Here is an 11,756-nt window from a genome sequence, read left to right on the forward strand (position 1 = left end):
TAGAATGGGGAAGTAGAAGCAGGCTGAGACGAGAGGGACAGATGAATGTTTTTTACTCTTTGACATTCAGACGAAAGAGGTTCATGATATGAAACAACAGGCAGCTGAGCACCCAAACTCGACAAGAAAAAAGCTTGTTGACCTGGATTGTATTGATCAGGGATAATGAGCACCTATGTCGTAAGTTCATATTCATTTCTTACACAGTAGTAATTACTTTATTGTGTTGTCGTTTTCATTCCATCTCTATTACCGGTGTGGAGTTTCTGTCAGCACGTAGTAGATAATGTCCTGCTTGGAATATGGAGCTGAATATGAGGTTTTTATGCTAATATAGTTCACTGACTTGGCTGTTCATTGTCAGAAGTGTTGCTCCTGACTTTAACATTCTCACGACACGTTATTTATGCGGACGTGTGGCTCCAGTTCAATAACTAAAAACCAGCAAGCCTGAGTCAAAGTAGTACCATGTAGTGTGTGTTTCAGTCTTACTGAGCAACGGCAGCAACTGCCTCTCATTAACTTCAGTTGAATACGAGCACGAGTGTGTATGTGTATGTGTGCGTATGTGTATCTCTGTGCTGTGACGGCGAATCAAGGAGCTGTTTTAGCTGGCAGGATGTAGTCGACACGTAGTTTGGTTGTTGGTGCCAGCGTTAGCTTCATGACTCATCTGAACTTAAAACAGCATCCAGTTTTTTTTTACATTTTGGATAAAAAGTCCACAAAGCCTGAAAGTGAAATATTCCTTGATTTTATTATACAGAAAATGGAGTTGTGTTAAATTCAAATGAACTATAAATAGTAACTGATCATTGGATGTTCCTGTCTTTGTCTTCTTATCTCTCGGTCTTGGTCTCTAGCTGTCACCTGATTTCCTCTTCGGGACCCACCACAGGAATACTGGCAGTGGCTGGCAGAGGAAACAGGTGAAACCAGTCTTTTTTCTTTTCCTCACGCATTGTTTCAGTGCTAATGCCAGTCATCTTGAGTTTCAACTTGTGTAAAAACACCCGTCAAAGAGTAAAGTTAAAGTGGCCTTGACCAGTTTGACATTCTTCCTACACAACAGGATTCATTTGCCTAACAAAACAGAACGCCATACAGCTTTGGTGGAGTAGTCCGCCACCTTGACTATGTCACAGTGTAATAAAAAGTCCTGCTCCTTATTATGTGTGCAGATCCAGCCCCAGAATCATTAACTGTATGTCTGTACAAGTATCTATTGATAGACTATTCTTCTTTTTAAAGCTGAACACTCTTTCCTTGTTATTCTTGTTGCATGCCTGACTGGGAGGGTAATCCTCAGTGTTTTATGAACGCTTAAAGGGCTTTTGATAGAGGGTATTTTCCTTATGAAAATCAATGAACCCGAGTCGTTACATCTGCAAAAACTGCATCTCCACTGTAATACTGTAGAATACATTAAAGTAATGCCAGCTAGGCTCTTTAGATTCTCAGAAATCAGCATTTATGCATATTAAAGTGGTGAAATAGCAACTCATGGTGGTAAAAGAAAGTCTGTTACTCTAGCAGTTCTTACTGCAACATGTTGCATCACAGTGGGGTGTGGGTGCGCTTTGTGTAAGCCCTTTTAAAGGCCTCCTCTTAGCAAAGAAGAAGATGTGGCTCTTAGTGCTAATCCTCCTTGCATGAAAAGACGGAAAACATTAGGATGGATATTTAGTCTGATTGTTGAAACTAGGTTACAAGGATTGGGATAGGTACTTAATTATGGCTGCTACTGCATGAAAAGTTGAAGTTGAACCATGCACACTTGTATTTGTACGAGCATGGGATTGTAGGCATGAATATTTTGCATGTAAAGTAAAGATGCACCGACAAGCATCTGCCTCTCTGCTCCTCCTGTGAAGTAAAGCAAAAACAATATAAAAACTTCTCAAGGAAGCTGCCGTTTGTCCCCATTTGCCTGTGTGCAAACCGCTCAGGATACGCACTCATGCTTACGGTCAGTATTTCTTCTCAGAGTGCCTGAAGGCTTCAGTTCGTAATTTGTACATTGAGAAATGATGCAGAACTGCTGCTGCTGCTGCATTGTTGTTCTTCCCCAAAGAGGGATTGTTTAAAACCGTTGCAGCTTAAGTCATAATTAGTTTTACATGGCACAATGTTTCACAATGGGTGGGATGACCTCAAAACCCATGCAAGTAAGATTTGCAAGCCGGCATCCAGTTCCCGAGTGTGGATCATTATCGTCTCAACTGATCATTTTACGAGCTTGTTGGCACAGCTGTCCATCAGCCAGAGCAACACAGATATCATCAATACATCCACTGTATCAAATTAATCCTATGAGAAAATAGTCCCACTGGAGAGTAAAGGACCTCATTTTACGTATATAACATGGAAGGAAAATTTGAAACAGCAGATGTCACCCGTAGCTCATATAAGAAAAAAGGAGAGGTACTGGATGCTTAACTTTTGAAAAGGCGCTGACCTTTCTGTATAATTTAATTTTAATTTTAATTGTTTCGGAATTTATGCTGATTGTACTATTAATTTTGCTTTAGGCAAGAGCATCAGAACACTTACATATACACATATTGGTTCTTCAATAGTGTCAGTAGAATTATTCCCACTGGGTCCACAGACGTTAAAATACAATTGTGATATATTGTATTTACTTTATAGTGATTGCTCTTTCCCTTGTTCACCACCTGACCCACAACATTGACCCCGACCTTTAACCCTAAAGAGCATGCAGCGCGCCGCCTCCTCTGACACCATAAGCACAATGGCGTTCAGCAATGCCGATGCCCAGAGCCATAACTCTGTCGCCCTGCATGATGTCAAGCAGCAGCTCAGCCACTCTCAATCTATGATCCTGCCTGAGAACGGCAAGGTACCCGCCTCCGGAGCACAAACTGTGTGTACAGTATTCACAGACATGAAAGAGGAATTGCAGACACACTTTAACCCTTTTCATACAAAACACTGCATGTGCACATATACACATACAGAGAAATGAACACCACTGATGTCACCCACTTACTGTCTTTCAGCTGGTGCAGCAGTGCAGTGATTACTCCTGTAATGTGACCAACATCGTCGTGGAGCCTCCGTCTCCTGACAGCTCTCCAGACAGTGATGGCTGCACACCGGTGAGAAAACACTTTCTTTTATATTTTATTTTATTTTGTATATTGTATAGAGATAGACAGCTTTGGGCACAAGATGCATTCTTAACTAATAAAATAAAAGCATTTACTTTAAACTGAAACGTTTTGAATTCTCATCCTGTGTCCCCACTCAAAATCCTTTCATATGAATCCCAAGTAAAAAATAATTATACAATCATCATTTTTAATTAACTTAGTCCTGATGTTACCCCGGTTACTCATTATAATCTGTAGACATCCTTGGTAAAAGATTTAATTAGGAACTATAAGTAGAAAAAATAAATAGAGAACTGTCCACAGTGAGGTCATTGTATCTGGAAAAAATACATTGAGTTTTTCACATGTCATTTTTGTATTCTTTAAGCATAGCAATTAAATTAATTGTTAGCAGTGGATATCTGATATCCTGTTAAGATAAAAATAAATGAAATATCACTAGCTTTTCTCTTTCTCTGTTCTATCTTTAAAATCCCTGCTATTCCTCAGTTTGTCTTTATATGCTGTACTCAACACTTATGACTTCATAGTTAGTGTTAATTCTTCTCTCCGCAGTGGGAGATTTTAGAGCAACTCCCCTCCCGCTATTTTCGGAATGATGCAACATTCAAGCTAAATGGGTTCGCTCAGGATGCAGTGTATTACACAGAGGAAAAGCCCTCTGCTTTACTTTACTGTTAACATCTCATTATTCAAGCCTTTTCATGCCTACCCAGAGTGAAAGCATTAGTGTGACAGTATAAATATTACTTGTGCTTTAAACCCTGTTCATGTGTTCTCAGGAGTTGGAGAAAGCCGGCCTCTTGAACAAGACAAAGATTGCAGAAGGAGGCCGGAAACTGAGGTGAGGCTCCCATTAAAGACAAAAACAAGTTGAATTAGATGGCCTCTCTTTGTGTCAATATAGTGTTTGAATAAAGGAGGGATGAATCCCATCTGACAAGTATACATGTGTGTGTTGGGTTGCAGGAAAAATTGGAGCCCCTCGTGGGTGGTGTTGGTCGGGAACAGTCTGGTTTTCTTCAAAGATCCTAAATCACAGACGCCCTCCAGCTGGGTAATAGCACACACACACTTTGTGTTAATTGCCTTTAGTTCAGGTATTATATTTGCAAAAAAAATGAATTTGTCATTTTCTAAGCATTATTCTCAGCATGGTGGATTTTAGTTTTAAACATTGTGAAGTACCTTTTGAAGCCAGCTGACTGGTCAGATCAGTAGCCTTTGACAAACCCAGAAAAGTGAGCACAGAGCTGGATATTTCTGTGGGCTATGCTAATGCATGTTTTTGGCGGTGTAATGACACACATCAACTCAACCAGGTGACTTGAACCTATTGCAGGTGTTGCGTGTGAAAGTTGGCCATTATGTAAGAGTCAGTTAATGAGGGTGAACGTTGGTTCCCCACAAAACACCCAAACTCCATTTTTAGAAACATATATGGGTCGATTCAGCCAACTAATAGAACGATATATGATTTGTGTGTGTGTACCTGTTTGTTGACAAAACAGAAACCAGGAAACAGTCGCCCTGAGAGCAGTGTGGATTTAAGAGGAGCGCAGCTGCACTGGGCCAACGACCTGTCCAGCAAGAAGAACGTCTTCAAGGTAAGAAAATAAATTCTGGGAGAAAAATGTTCTTTTTAAATTGTTCAGACTGTTGCAGTGAGCTGATGTACGGTGAGGCGGATGTGATAGCAGATAAGTAGTCAAATATATCAGTGAGGGAAGTGAGAGTGGGAAGCTTGCTTTCACCTGTTCACTCTCCAATGACCCACAGCGAGGAAGAGGAAGCAGTGAAGAAAAATAATCCAGTGAAATGTGGCAGATGACATTTAAAGGATGTATGTTAAAAGTCAGATCTCAGATGATTGATGATTGACACGTGAAAAACTGAATTGAATAAGGCAAATATTTGCGGACAGTTCGTCACGTGGTAACATGGTTGTAAATGTGTGTTTTGTAGCTAAGGACAGTGACGGGCAACGAGTTCCTGCTGCAGTCGGAGACGGACTCTCTCATCAAAGAGTGGTACAGCACCATCCAGAATGTCATCGACCGGCTGGTGAGACTCACAACACACACATAGATTTGTAATCAATGTGCCACTTCTCTATAAGCGGTTCAATGTGTCATACCTCAGAATATAACGTTTATGTTCTCCGCTGCCTTTTTACTTAACCTTAAAATCAGACCTTCTGACTGGTTCTTTTGGACTTTTTAATCTCAGCCTCAACAAATCAAGTGCCATATAAACTCTGAATTACAGCATACTCTTGGTTTCCTGGGCAAATTACACACCTCTCTTTTTATTTAATGGGTTTTAATGTTGGTGTGTGTAAGTGTTTCTCGGTTGGACTTTTGAGGAGCCACTTTGAACAGATGCTTTTAAACAGCAAGTGGTGTAACGTTTGTTGATGAGGCAATTAACACAATGAGTGTTTTTCACTCTGCCTGCTTTTCAGGACCGCGAAAACCCGTTAGACAATGTCCTCCTGTACTCCCTGAGGCGAGCGGGCAGCGTGGAGATGCTGGAGCACAGCGGAGACGAGGAGGACAGGAGAACGACGCGTAAGTCGTATCAACGCGACGCCTCTCGTCGCTCCACTCCGACTTCCTTCCTTCTCATAGAAACGGCCCCGCCCTCCACCTTCAGTTTACTCTCACTCCATCGTCATCGTCACTCTTTCTTTTCTTTTTTCTTCTAAACTTCCACACAGGCTTCTTGCATCCCTCCATCCTCTCCTCCATTCTCTCCTCAATACAGCCCACTTATATTTTCACGCGGCCCCCGTGGCAAATAATCCCCCCGTCAGTCCTGTCTCACCTCCGTCGTCGCCCGGCCTCCCGCTTTTCATTCTCACCACTATCCCGTCTCATCTGCTCTCCTGCCCTGCGGCAGCCCAACGCCCCCCACTGACCTCCTCCATCTCTTCCTCCTCCTCCTCCTCCACCTCCTCCTTTCCTCCCTCTGCAGTCCCTCGCTCATCGTCCAACCTGGAGAACACGGAGAAGAAGAGAGTGAAAACCCGGCTGAAGAAGCTGATCCTCAGGAGACCTCCTCTGCAGGCGCTGCAGGAGAAAGGGATCATTAAAGGTGAGATTTCCTTTTACACTGTTTGCGAGTGTCCTTAATATGATTTTAATACTGCACTTCTGCAGCTAAAACTATGCAACTATGTAACTTTTGTTGTAAAGTTGAATATATTTTGCTGTTAACTGAGCTGCATCACAGTTGTGATGTCTGCCAGGAAATCTGAGAATGTATGCTGTGGTGATGCCACATCCCCTCGTGAATATGCATCGCAATCCTCCTCACCTGTTTAGTAAGAGCTTCTCCAAAATCATGAAGTTTTTCACATTGCTTGTCTGCTGATTACAACACTATTGTAACATTTCATTACATGTATTCAGCTGACGCTTTTATCCAAAGCGACTTGCAATAAGTGCCTTCAGCCACGACCGTACCAACCATCACTTCTTGTATTGCACTTTCTTAAAAGCTGAGACGTTCCTTTGTCTTTTTTTCAATATTCTAAGCCAATGAAGCTACAAATAGGTGACAAAGTAAAGGAACACATTGGAATAGTTTAGTGGAGAAACACAATGAATGCAGATACTTTTATTCAGGGGATACTTATCAGAATCTAACTTATATGTTATGGCCTTCAGATCTAAACCTAACTGAATAACTCGAGAAGATGTTGGTCCGACAGACAGCGTGTCAGACAGCACCAAATGATGGAATATTCTTTGTAAGGATGTTGTTCATCCCTTCAGTAGAGCGTACTAAGAATCTTTATGTTGGTTTTTCCTTTAATTTGTCACTCATCAAATGTGTCACCAATCTGTGCGTGAATTCCTTTATGACTTCTTCTATAGCACTTCCTCTATCATGAGAATTCTTTAATAGCTGTTCCTTATTCTCATAACTATTTTAAACCAATAATTATTTCACGTTCAACTTCCAAAACTCTTTTATACAAAGCAGCTTCTTTAAATAATTAGGAATATTACAAGTGATCTACATTGCAAAATAAAACTAATCACTTCAGGAGAAAATATAACACATTTCTTTCATTTGTTTATGTGATAGCGAGCAGTAGTGAGGTGACAGAAAGAGAGGAATAAATTCACAAAGCAAAGGTTCACACCCAGACTCAAACCGGGGATGTTGCATTCACATGCTCAGCGATCAGGCCACCAGCACCTCATCATTTTAACAATGATAAGTCAATTATTTGGTCAACACTGGAAAGCTCCAGCTCCCTTAAAGCTTTGACATCATTTGTCAGCTTAACTACATCCACTAGGAGGCGTAACTCAAGAAGCCGCTCAGATGAATGGAAGTAGAGATAGATTTATAATAAAATTGATGACTACTCTCAAGTTGTGGTCAAACTGACTGATTGGATGACAAGTACATCACAGAGACAACACACCATGATATAATGCTGGCATACTCTGGAGTGAAGGGTTGCCAATGATTTATTTTCCCCCTATAGGATATATAGTACAGTGCATGTTGGATTGCATCATCAAGGGTGCGCTTACATCACTGCTGGGAACACTGGGAGGTTTCATTCCATAGTGAGCTGTACATTTATCAGACATAAAAAGTGTTTCTGTGTGTCCATCCATCATCACCCCTTCAGATCAGGTGTTTGGCTGTCGCCTGGAGATGCTCTGTGAGAGAGAGAAGAGCAGGGTCCCTCGCTTCGTCAGGCTGTGTACCGACGCTGTGGAGAAGAGAGGTAACAAACACTGCAGACACACAGCCGGCTCCTGTTGATGGCATTCTCAACCTAAAGGGGGACACGTGAGGAAACACTCCTCAAGCCTGTTTTGAGTATCAGTCACTTGACAGCAGTTGTGCAGCTCCATGAAATAAATCACTTGACAAACATTTACTTGAAAATGTTTGTGATTGCCTGACAGAAAGGCAACACAACAAAAAAAAACAGTCGTGACAGCTGCCAGCCGAGGAGGAGATCTAAATGAGAGAAAATTGAGTTGTTCGGAAACTGCAGAGAAAATCCTCAGAATAAATATTTAATACTCACAAAACAATCTATGTTTTGACCACAAAGTCTCACTGTTTCAGATTGGGACGTTTACATTTCAAGGTCGTTGACTGAAAAAATATTGAATATTATCAAATGAGGACGTTAATAATCAATTGGCCTGACTTGTTCTACAATGTCCTGGACATTGAGGACAAAGCAGGAACCTCAATGTCTTATCGGAACTTTGCCTGCACTTCATCAAACATCACGCTCTGAAATGTTGTGAGGAAGTAGGGGTCATGTGATCAAACAAAACGTTACTTTTTAAAAAATTATTTTAAATGTCATAATGTGCCAAGATGTGCTTTTGCTTGACTTTATTCACACGCTTTTGGGCACTTATGCAACAAAACAAACTTCCCAGGCACAATGAATGATGTATGTGCAGAAAAGTAAAACAATGATATCAGCTCTGACTGCCTTGAAATCTGAGAAAACTATTTTTATATACATTTTACGCTCATGAAGTCGAGTTTAAATAATGGAATACATGTTACTTTAGTTTTCATATTGACCTTGTAAAGTGTTAATAGATGCTCAGACACACTCGGGATCTAAGCAGCCCTGTGCCGTGTGTTGCAGGACTGGAGACTGACGGCATCTACAGAGTGTCAGGGAACCTGGCAGTGATCCAAAAACTACGCTTCCTGGTGGACCACGGTGAGGATGAAAGGGAGGAGGGGAAACGCTGATCTCTATAGATGCTCAACGCTGATTGATGTAGTCTCTGACAATGAATGGAGTCTGCGAGGGGAAAATGTTCTGGGAGGAGAGAAGTGGTAGCAGGTTCCTTTCAGCTGCTTAAAATCAAGATAAACGCCACCTGATGCGGTACATTCTGATTACATATGATATTGTGTAACTCCAACACACACTCGCTGTACACCTGCTTGACACCGGGATCGCCTCACTCCCACTACATGACTTCCTTATGATAAAGTGGACGCCGAGGAAAGCCCACCGAGTAACTGTTGGTTTTTGCAGAGCGAGCGGTGACCACAGACGGACGTTACATGTTCCCGGTGGAGTTTGTACAAGGTAGATTCAGCATGGCGAGGATAAAACAGACAACGCTTTCACGTGTTACTCACCCCCTGCTTGTTTTTTGTGCCATATGTGTTGGACAATGTCAAGAACTCCACACACACACAGGCTGACACGCAGGGCTGAGGCGTGCACCGAACAGTGTGCTGGTTGTGCTACCATTTGCTTAATGTACGTGTGTCCCTTCAGGCTTTTCTGCTTTAAGTTTTCTGATGTAATAACACGCAGCAGGTTGTACGGCGCCGTCTCGCGCGGTGCGTGACTGCCACCAAGTGGACGGAACGGAAGATCAGCTGCAGCTTGTGTCGTGTTTTTCATCTCACGGACTAATGTTTCTCATCATTAGATACTTGTTTGTATCACACATGTTGAACGTCTTGACTCTGAGGTCAAATTTAAGCTCTTTAATGTCTACTTTTTTTGGTTCCCGTCATTCAATTTGAGAAGCATTGGTCAGGCCTGTACTTTAACACAAAATGTGTGCTTTACATGTGTTTGTGCTTTTGTGTCTTCTCTGACTTCCACAAACCGTTTCTATCTCCCTCTTGCAGCTACAAGCCTTCATTTTACGCCTCAGCATCGTCGTGAATTCACACTCTCCTCTGTTGATGTTGTTGGCTAAACAATACTGTGACTGTAACACCACTTCTTCTTTGTCTCTCTTTCCCACATTGCCTTTCTGTTTACTTCCTCTAACCCTGTGCATCTGTCTGTCTGTCTTCTCTCCTCCTCCTCCTCCTCCTCCTCCTCCTCCTCCCTCCATGTCTCTCAGAGGAGAAGCTGAATTTGGACCAGAGTGAATGGGAGGACATTCATGTCATCACAGGAGCTTTGAAACTTTTCTTTCGCGAACTTCCTGAGCCCCTCGTGCCCTTCGGCTTCTTCACCGACATCGTGGAGACACTCAGTGAGTGACAAGCCCAGTTTATTTTATATTTACAGAATAGACTGAATGACACTCATCTAAGATCAATCCAAGCTATAAATGACAACACTCCTCGTTCGTATGAAGTAAAAATACAATTCTCAATCGGGCCTTTTATTTGATTCTGTGTGGTAGACAGCAGGCAGGAAATGAGAGGAAATGAGAGGAAAGAGAGAGAAGGGGGATAATATGCATGAAAGTCCCAGGCCAGACACCAAAGTGGGAATGTTGCAATTGCACGATCGCCATCTTTTAACCTCTAGGCCACGAGGATACATTAAAATCTCACTATATTATTTTTTTCCTCTGATGTGTTTTTATTTTGAATACTGCTGTGGTTTTCACGAGTCAAAACCAGGACAGTCTGGGTTTGAGAGTTCACTCCCCTCTTAACTTGGGCTCTTTCACACTTTCTCAAACTGTGGTGAACGTCATTTACATGATTATAGAAAATACTGTATTTATAGCACTTTTCCACCATTACGAAATATTTCACAACCCCACAAATATCATGAAAGATATATGGACACAGTAAAATATAATGATGCTCCTCAAAAAGAAAATTGCTCGAGTTCGAACACAAGAAAAGAATAATTACATACTGACAAAACAAAAATTTATTGAGTTTGTTCTCCATAAAAAGCCTCACAGTAGCTGCATTTGTTTACGCTTCTCCCATATTCCTCCACTCATACGTGTTATTCTCTATTTTTCTACTTAAAAGGAAATTACTAAAAGCAACAATTTGTTAGGTCATCTTTACTTTACAACTTTCCTACCTTGTTCATTTTAAAGGCCAAATAATATACATTTGATGCTCTGGTGACTATTTATGGCATCATAATAAAGGAGCATGTCATTCAGTGCAGCTCAATGATGTTTTTAGTAGTTTTGAACAACAATGTTGTTCTATTGTATTTAAGAATAAACCAAATCAGGTTCCCATACAACACTTGTACAATATAATCAATTCACTGATCATCATTTTTGAAGATAATAAGATAATCTTTTTCTTTAACTGTGTTCTTCATCAATTATTTTTCTATAAACTTTTGTGATACAGCAGTGTATCATAATATATTTTACTTAACTTAAAACTGTAGCTAATCTGGCTTTAAATGAATTACATTCAGTAAGAAAAGTTGCATATTAGGAATATATGATAACAATTGTAAATGCAGTCTATGAACCCCCTGCTTCTTATCAATCCATGGGACCTTTTTTTGTTGCACAGTTCAGTTTCTCATCAAACCACAGTGATGATTGTTGATAATTGCATATTGCTTCATCAGATTAGATAGTGGCTGCTAATGGAGTATCAGAGTATCAGTCACTGGGTGTAAATCAGGTCTGCGATGCTAATGAAGCTCATCAAATGATGACATTTATGGTGATCTGACACATCTCTTGCTCTGTGTTGCAGAAATGTCTGACTACATGGACAAAGTGGATCGTTTGAAGTGTCTGGTGCTTAACAGCCTCCTCCGAACCAAGACACCGCTGCAGTTCATGTGCTGCCATCTCAAACGGTGAGAGGGCGGAAATACAACAGCGTGCATTTGTCTCTCTGCCCTGAAACTGGCAC

At 41.2% G+C, this 11,756-nt stretch overlaps 1 protein-coding gene across 7 annotated transcripts in view; it reads left to right on the plus strand.

Annotated features, from left to right (window-relative positions):
• Positions 1 to 11,756, plus strand: part of arhgap9 (Rho GTPase activating protein 9) — a 41,762-nt gene that overhangs the window by 27,217 nt on the left and 2,789 nt on the right. For 3 of the 7 annotated variants that reach the window (XM_034533648.1, XM_034533650.1, XM_034533649.1), the window contains exons 8-21: positions 864 to 929; positions 2,717 to 2,887; positions 3,024 to 3,122; positions 3,920 to 3,981; positions 4,107 to 4,194; positions 4,649 to 4,744; positions 5,103 to 5,201; positions 5,602 to 5,707; positions 6,114 to 6,233; positions 7,792 to 7,890; positions 8,785 to 8,862; positions 9,187 to 9,240; positions 10,019 to 10,153; positions 11,595 to 11,700. In XM_034533648.1, coding sequence (XP_034389539.1) covers positions 864 to 929; positions 2,717 to 2,887; positions 3,024 to 3,122; positions 3,920 to 3,981; positions 4,107 to 4,194; positions 4,649 to 4,744; positions 5,103 to 5,201; positions 5,602 to 5,707; positions 6,114 to 6,233; positions 7,792 to 7,890; positions 8,785 to 8,862; positions 9,187 to 9,240; positions 10,019 to 10,153; positions 11,595 to 11,700 — 1,379 coding nt within the window. The remainder of the gene's footprint in view (positions 1 to 863; positions 930 to 2,716; positions 2,888 to 3,023; positions 3,123 to 3,919; positions 3,982 to 4,106; positions 4,195 to 4,648; positions 4,745 to 5,102; positions 5,202 to 5,601; positions 5,708 to 6,113; positions 6,234 to 7,791; positions 7,891 to 8,784; positions 8,863 to 9,186; positions 9,241 to 10,018; positions 10,154 to 11,594; positions 11,701 to 11,756) is intronic. The other 4 variants (XM_034533651.1, XM_034533652.1, XM_034533653.1 and 1 more) reach the window with 3 other exon arrangements.

Source organism: Cyclopterus lumpus, chromosome 5 (assembly GCF_009769545.1).
Source record: "Cyclopterus lumpus isolate fCycLum1 chromosome 5, fCycLum1.pri, whole genome shotgun sequence".
In the NCBI taxonomy this organism is placed as follows: Eukaryota; Metazoa; Chordata; class Actinopteri; order Perciformes; family Cyclopteridae; genus Cyclopterus; species Cyclopterus lumpus.